The sequence below is a fragment of the Clytia hemisphaerica genome, unplaced genomic scaffold (assembly GCF_902728285.1).
Source record: "Clytia hemisphaerica strain Z4C2 unplaced genomic scaffold, Clytia hemisphaerica genome assembly, whole genome shotgun sequence".
NCBI classification, from domain to species: Eukaryota; Metazoa; Cnidaria; class Hydrozoa; order Leptothecata; family Clytiidae; genus Clytia; species Clytia hemisphaerica.
Window position 1 is genome coordinate 166,432 of NW_027104045.1, and position 8,027 is coordinate 174,458.

Sequence of the window (8,027 nt, forward strand, 5' to 3'; positions counted from 1 at the left end):
AACGGCAATGGACGACTGATTCAGATAAAAACACGTCTAGCTTAAGGCTGATATCTCTTATCTCCATTTAGACAAGGAGCAAAATCGCAATATTATCTTGAATAAGTGAAATGTATGTTAAACTGTAACGTGCTAAAGCACTGGGCTCAACTTCAGTGTACGTGTGAAAGTGGAAGGCCCAATTGTAAACACTTTTTTAAAACAGGGCGATGGGCTCTCATGATAATAGAAGGCCGTTGCAAACCCAGGGTGATAGGCGCTCGTGATTAAGGAAGGTCAAATTGTAAACCCAGGGTAATGGTTACTCGGGATAAGAGAAAGCTCAATTGTAAACCCAGGGTGATAGGCGTTCGGGATAAGAGGAGGCCCAGTTGTAAACCCAGAGTGATGGGCACTCAGAATTAGGGAAAGCTTGCTTGTAAGCCCAGAGTGATGGATACTCGGGATAAGGTAGCTAAATTGCAAACGCGGGGTAAAAAAAGCCTTCTTTGATGGGCACTCAGGAAAGGGAAGGTTCAATTATAAAACCCAGAGCGATGAGTACTCAGAAGGATTAGAGAAAGCTCAGTCGTAGGTAAATTTAGAATAAAGATTTTTTTTCCTTGTGTAGAGCAACCTTTTATTTTGGAACCTAGATAAATTGACGTCAAATATTTTTCAACATGATTGAAAATTTCTATTTTTGTATTTTTAGCATTTAAAAAAATATTTGACGTCAATTATTTTGACTTTTATGACGTTAAATAAGCGCAAAATCCCGGTAAAATGGGGATAACTCGCGAAAAAAAGCGAAATTCCAAAAATGAAAAAAACTAACCCTAAGTTTTAACATAAGGAGGGCGTGTGCCAAATTTTAGCTCTTTAAACCGATTATTCCGCTCTCTACGCTGCTAATATCAAAGACAAAAGTCTCTATAGTATGTGGCCCCTAAAACGTCCATCAAATTTAAAATTTCTCTCAAATCTAGAGGAAAAGAGGTTTTACAATCGCTTAAAGATAGGTAGCTTTTTCCTAATGGCCCCCAAAACGGAGGTTTACAATTTTAGCGATTTCTCGAGATATCTTTAAGATATGAATACAAAATTTTGACCATAGCTTGGAAATGTGATTTAGAGGGTTTTGGGCATAAATTTGTTTAATAAAATTTTTACGGTATACCCCTGGTTGTCAAAACGCAGGCTTGGGGCCCCCAAAACGTAGGTGCAGTTAAAATCAAATTATGAAGGCCAGAGGTAATAGGGGAAGAAACTATGAACATATTTGTGTTTTCCCCTAAATTTACGACCCGATGGATGTAAAATTTATGATTTTTATAAAATATTTCAAGATTTTCGATATTGCAAAGCCCAAACTGAAAATTTAGAAATTTTCAAAATGACAATTTTGATTTAACAACGTCTTAATCAAGTTTCTGAAAACCAATTTTTTTTGAAAATAGTTCCATTCATGTATGGAATATGCTGTGAAAATTTTAGAAAAACAGCTTAATTGAAATATTAAAGCTTTAAAGGTATTTTTCTCCTTTGTTTTGCAAAAAAATGACAGAACTTGCCGTTTTTGCTGATTGAGCGAAAATTTTTATATATAATATTAATTTTTTGTTATAAGCTATTAACTCAAGCTGATAAGAATGGAATTCAAGATTTTTTGCTGTTTCTCATATTTAGAATTTTCGTTTTTATCAATGCTGATTCTAGGGCCCCAAAGTACTGATTGGCCTTTAAGATGCTATATCTTTTACCCATCCTCTAAAGTCACAGATTTATCTGCATTTTCTGAACGGCATCAGGTGTAGAAAGTTTCCTATACCCCATTTTCATAACTTATTTTCAATATCCAAGGAGCTAGAGTGAGTTATATGCAATTTTTATCTAATTGTGGTGTTGAAATAATTCCTTTAGACGCAAATATGTTATTTTGAATCTGTCTCAAACCATCATAAAACATGCTCATTTCTAAGTATAACCTTCATTCCCGTTTTGGGGGCCGTCTCCGTTTTGGGGGCCATATACTGTATTCATATTTAAGGTAAGTCTCTAGGTACTTTATTATATCAACCATTGGACTTTCTTAATTCTTATTTTATGACCCTGAAAATATCAAAGCATTAAAAAATTTGCCGGTTTTTTTAGGGCACGCTGAAAATCGTCGTAGAAAAATTTTCTTCCGTAATCAGCGCAAGTCCTGATTTTTTTAAATAAGAGGATAAATTAATGATCCGTTATATTCCTACTTCTATTTGATGATCTTGCAATTAATGTATTCTACGAGTTTTTGAACTTTTCTGGGCGATAATTCAGCTCTTTGGGCCGCTATAAATTCTAAATTCAGGGCAAAAAAGCAAGTCCCAAGGTAGCAAAGTTTCGCTACAAAAAAATTAAGATTAGTGATATATTGCAAATATATCAGTGATTTCTGTACCTAACTCGAGATATTAACCCTTAAAAACAGTGTTTTTCAGCCAGAAACAGCTGTTATGTCCAGTTTTTGCGCTATTGGAAGCTCAATATCTCGAGTAAGAGACTGAAATCACCTATACTCGCAATATATCACTAATCTTAATTTTCTGAGAGCTTTCCAAAAATATACAACAGGTCTCCGTTTTCTCAAGCTAAAATTTTCATTAATTTTTCGCCCTTTGATTTTTGCCTGAGACCGTCGTATTTGTCCGAAAATCACACCAAAGTGTCCGAAAAAAAATTGGCACCCAAGTTATTTTGATTCCCCAACCCCTTAGCTTTCCAAAAATGTATAACAAGTGCTTTGACTAAAAATATCGAGCGACCTAAAAAAAAAACGATTCGAAATTCCCCCCTACTAAAACTTCCGGGAAATAAAGTAAAGATGTTAAAGTTTTTCATGCAGCAAAATTTTTGTAAAACCTCTTTTCCTCTAGATTTGAAAGAAATCTTAAATTTGATCGTCGTTTTGGGGGCCACATACTGTAAATTTAAATGAAATTTTTAAGAGGATAATATGTTTTTTGAAATGCAACGTGGACCTAATACGTACAGGACGTTACGACGTTGGCTTGTTTGTTCTAGGCTGCTGGCACATAACAAGGGGCCTCGCAATGCATTTAAAAATGAGAAAAAATCTCGGGATAGAGTCAATTCATATCTTTGAAGAATAATAACATTTCCTAGTAAAATTTCAAAAAAAAAAATACTATTTAAAAAAGGAAAAAATGCATCGTATAGTAATATCTAGCTTGTCAGGAAAATGACAGAAAATAAAAACAACGACGAAAGACGCCTAAGTCTTCGTCGTTAAAGTGGATCTTAGCTTATTTAAAAAAGTAGCCACCTCATTCAACAAAATCACAAACAGAACCAAGAAATCTCTAGATCCTTAACTGTAACAGTTTGAAATATTGAGAAATGTAACACTTTGAAATTGTAATCATTTTTTAATGAAAAGCACGTTAACCTACAAATTGTTCTTAAAAATGACGCTCAGTCTACTAATCTAATGTAATAACTGAAAATAAATTACCTAAAAACAATTCCCTTGTACAAATTGATAACGGTTCTTTTGACGAAAATTTATATAAATTGAAAAACAAAAGATGCGAGGGAAAATAATTTTGCTACATGGAGAATATAAATAGCGCTATATGAAATATTTTGAAAAAATTAGCTATCCTAAGTAAAGTCTTTTGACAGTAAAACATCACTGGCTTTGACGGATGGTGAAAATTCAAACCACTTGCTGCACCACAAACAACATTCTCACAGCGTTCAATCTTCCTTCTTTACCTGAAGTGTGAAAGAAATGAAATGAAAATGAATCATTCATTCCATTTTAGGTCCATACAGGGGGGTGGACGAACATTTCCAGGGGGTGACTTGAGCAGAATTTCCAGGGGATCTGAAAGAGTGTTATGTTGTTTCTCCAGGGAGTGAAAAATTATTTTAAAATTTCCAAGGGGCAAAAGACTGATTTTCGTTCGTCCACCGTCACTTTAAGGGATGAAAATAAATTTTCCAAGGGATTTTTTGTAAAATCTTTCCATTTTCAATGGGGTATCTACGCATTTCCAAGAAATCTTTTTTTGACTTGAAAAGGTTCGTCCAGCCCCTTGTATGGAAATTTAATGGGATGGCCCAATGACTTATGACAAAATGAAGCAGGCAAAAGTATAAATTTTAGTTTGGTTTTAAGAAGACACAGCTAAGAAACAAGAAGTGCGTAGAAAAACTAAATCATGTCGGTCATGATTTTATTTCACTGATTGATGCTAAAGACCATCTATTGGGCTCTTCCAGAAAAATTCGTTCATGGGGAGAGATCTACTCCTGGACATTTCGATTTTTCACCCCCTGGACACGCGTTTTACCTCTGAACAAGCATAAAATCTACCCCCTGGACACTAAAATTACCCATGGACATTGCAAATTCACCCCATGGACATAGCAGTTTTTCAGGATTTTTCGATACCCCTGGACAATATATCTTCCACCCCCTATGAACGTTTTTTTTCTGGAAGAGCCCATTCTTAAAATAAACTACTACAGAAAGCATTGGGTCGAAAAAACTACACATTACTCTTAAAGTGATATAGATAGATAGGTGCCAAATTAGTCAATCTCACTTACTTTTCGCTTTCGAAGGTTTTTCTTCTCTGTAGACTTTGAAGTTTCTTCTTCTTCTTCATTTTCTTCTTCAGCTTCACGAATTTCTTCCACTTTTTCTTCGCTTTCACCTTCATCCCTCTTTCCATCAATTTCTTCGACGGACATTTGTTGACCTTCGTACATGTCTGGTTGTGGTCCCATCCACCAATCAATAAACAGAACTAATCCCTGAAAGAAAAAAAAAACAAATTACCGTCAGTCTTTTCATAGCGAAGTGCCTCAATAAAAAACAAGAATTCCAAGAATAAAAAAAAGTCTTTCAAGTGTTCTGACGCAAATTAGATTTTTTTGCTATTACTGGAGCTTTGAAAGAGAATTTCAAAACTTTAATGCAGTGGCGTATTTAGGAATTTTGCCAAGTAGGTCAAAAATTTGAGTCGAGTGGAGTTCTTGGAGAGGTTTGATTTTCCTTTCATCTCGCGTTTATAATCTTTCAATAGTTATTTTATCCGAGATTCGCTTTTGTATCACACTTGTACTTTAGCTAACACTATTCCCGTTTCACAATTTTTCATACTTTTAAATTTCTTGGAACTATGTCACTTGACCTACTTGACCTACTCTAAATACGCCTCTGTTTAATGTATGGATTCCGAAAACTGAAGATTCAAAACATTCGAAAAACTCGAAAAATGATTATCTACCAGGTCAGGAACCGCAATCAAATAGGTTGAATTTTCTAATTTAGTCATGTGATCAATATCGATAGGTAATTTACAGTCGTTTAGCTAACTCAGACTACTTTAGGCGTACAATTTTTCACAAGCAGAGACTTTCACGATTTTTACCCTTTTTAGTACATAACTTTAAATAAGGAAGTTTATATTCTTGAAAGTAAAAAGTCACGAATAGATACCTCTTAAGGCATACACTGCTTTACAAATCTCTATATCTTTAGACTGAATAAAAATTAACCTTACAATTCCCAAGAGAAGACCAATAACAATAACAGCTAAACCGAACAAAAGCATGGATGCCCAACCAGGTAAACCATAATCAGTTCTCAAACTTTCGTGGAAATTCTGAAAATGAAATCATAAAATTAAAACTGAGTAAATATCGGAATTCTACATTCTATAATGATTATGTCCGTTGATCAAATTTCGAAAGATAATTTTTGTTTTTATGGTCAAGCCAGTGAAATGGATTGAGCATAAACTGGAAGAATTCAACACACGAGGGTTTATCCTGTTTGCAAAAAAAGAAAACAGATGATTAAAGAGAAAGATATTCTATGCTATTTTCTAAAAGTTACCTTTAGGTTCATTGAAAATGAGAAAAGTTGACTGACTCCAGTCATCCTGAAAAGATAAAAATAGTTCATCGACATTTTAATACTTTTTGACAAAAAAGTAAAACACAAAGTTAAAATATAACTACCAATTTGTAAACTAAAAAAATGTCATAATATTCAAAGCCTTGATAACAAGAATAGTAAAAAATCTCTTTAAGAGGAAATAAGATTTTTGAAGAATCAATTAATCAGTGTTTCGCAAAGGAAAGAGATTAATTACACGTAGGAATCAGGGGAAAGCCAAGAAGTCATTGGTTTAAGTGTCTTCCATTTTTCTTCGATAATAAAATCTTGGAAATCTTTTAAACTTCTTGATGACTTGTACTGACGAAAGATCCCATCCTTGACACTGAAAGAAAAAGTTTTATTAATAAGATTTTTAAAAAATCTTCCAAAAAAGACTCAATAAAAAACTCAAGTAAAGCTACAAAAAAAGAGTTCATAGTTTTCTGGGGGAGGGAATCAAAGCAGCAAGCTGAAAGTTTTAAGTCCCAAGCTAAAGGGTTAACCCCTTTTATAATAAATATTTGAAAATCTTTTTCACGCTCCCAAGATAAATATCGACTTACTTATTTAGAACTGTTGGCCGGGGGGGGGGTACTAGGGCAAAATGGGTTACAGGGATGCGCCGCTGGTCAGGGTACCTATTTTAACCTCTACGAGTCCCAGGTAGGGTCGCAAAAATACCAAAATAGAAAATCAGTCCCTCGTAGGGTGCCTTTTTTGGAAAATTTGGGAGAAAGTAGAAAACTTTGAGAACATTTTGGAATTTTAGTCCCATTCAGGGTCACTTTTTTCGCAAATTTCGGCAAAATTTTTGAAAAAACGAGTCCCACGTAGGATCTATTTTTCGAACCTCAGCGGAGCACCTTCGTCAGTCGGCAAGAGAAGTACCCCCCCCCCCGGGACTGTTGGTCTCGCTGTTCCAGACACCAATTACCAAACCCTTACTCGGGGAGATAAAGCTACATGGAAGATAATTTCAGAACTTTCAATATATATAATAAAAAAGTTCAAGACATTTATTTACTTACTGGTAAATAGTTGGTAAAGAAGTCACCATAAATCTGCCATTAAGCTCTAAAAGATATAGAAAAAAGAAATACATTTTACAGATGATAATAAACATCAGATAATCAGAATTTTGTTACAAAGTGTGACTAAAATAACAATTATTAGAATCTGACTTTAAAGATACCTGCTTCTTCTGTGACATCTACATCACCCACAGATAATGATGTCATGTCTTTTGCTGCCCATGTGTCTAGCTCTTTCCAAGTGTGTGTCATTCCTCGACAAGCTGGACACCATGGAGCATAACTAAATTAAAATAAATATGTCAAATTGAAACACATCTTGTTAATCATGGATAAAATATGTCGGATATGTTTCAATGCTGTGCTGAGCGGAAAATAACAATGCAATGGGAAATGGAGTATATACATAATAAATTTTCAAATTTGTGCTAATGTTTCAACAATTTGAATAATTATATTTCTTTATTTTAAAACATATAACCTACAAAAACAATTTTTTTAGGTTTGAATTCAGTTTAAAAGTTTAGTTTACTCACAATTTGACCAACCATTCTCCTTGAAGAATTCCTCTCCAGTTTTCATTCGTGATTCTTTTGGCAGTTGCATCAGCGGTCCCAATGACCATTAAGGCAATAAAAACAAGCACTTTCATAGTATAAATCTTTGTTTTTTTTTAAACCTGTCAAATTTTGAGAAACAATATTGATATAACTATAATATAAGAGCTTAAATAATCATTGACAAGGACTCTTAATTCTTAAAACACCGCACTATGACTTCTGATATTTTAGTGAACTAAGAACTTCTGTTTGCCAAGCTTGAGTTACTCAACAGACATCCAGAATAAAATCATTAAAACATAGTCTTTTGCTAAATTCATGTATAAATGACTGAAATCTGGAAATAAGCTATACCTTCACAGAACTAATTTTTGTGGGAATAAGTTTTCACGGAAGTAATTTTCACGGAACTAATACTTTCACGTTTTTTGGCTGTCTTAATTTTTACTAAACATTCCCAAAAACTCCTAGGAATATGAAAGAATTTCAGCAAAGAGT

General features: G+C 34.0%; 1 protein-coding gene across 1 annotated transcript; it reads right to left on the minus strand.

Moving 5' to 3' along the window:
• Positions 1-3,099: 3,099 nt before the first annotated feature.
• On the minus strand, positions 3,100-7,650 carry LOC136811844 (thioredoxin-related transmembrane protein 1-like). The gene is made up of 8 exons (XM_067068474.1): positions 7,506-7,650; positions 7,131-7,252; positions 6,967-7,012; positions 6,153-6,281; positions 5,894-5,939; positions 5,559-5,660; positions 4,600-4,806; positions 3,100-3,759 (listed from the first exon to the last, which is right to left on the minus strand). Exons 1-8 carry the CDS (start codon positions 7,619-7,621, stop codon positions 3,742-3,744), a joined length of 786 nt encoding a protein of 261 aa, XP_066924575.1. The 5' UTR covers positions 7,622-7,650; the 3' UTR covers positions 3,100-3,741.
• Between the last annotated feature and the right edge of the window lie 377 nt (positions 7,651-8,027).

Excerpts from the sequence above, each read along its gene's own strand:
- LOC136811844 (XM_067068474.1), bottom strand. The coding sequence starts at position 7,621 with ATGAAAGTGCTTGTTTTTATTGCCTTAATGGTCATTGGGACCGCTGAT. Across the intron at positions 7,013-7,130 it reads AGATGTCACAGAAGAAGCAG|AGCTTAATGGCAGATTTATG; the intron begins GTATCTTTAAAG and ends TATATCTTTTAG. Across the intron at positions 5,661-5,893 it reads CATTTTCAATGAACCTAAAG|AATTTCCACGAAAGTTTGAG; the intron begins GTAACTTTTAGA and ends TTTCATTTTCAG.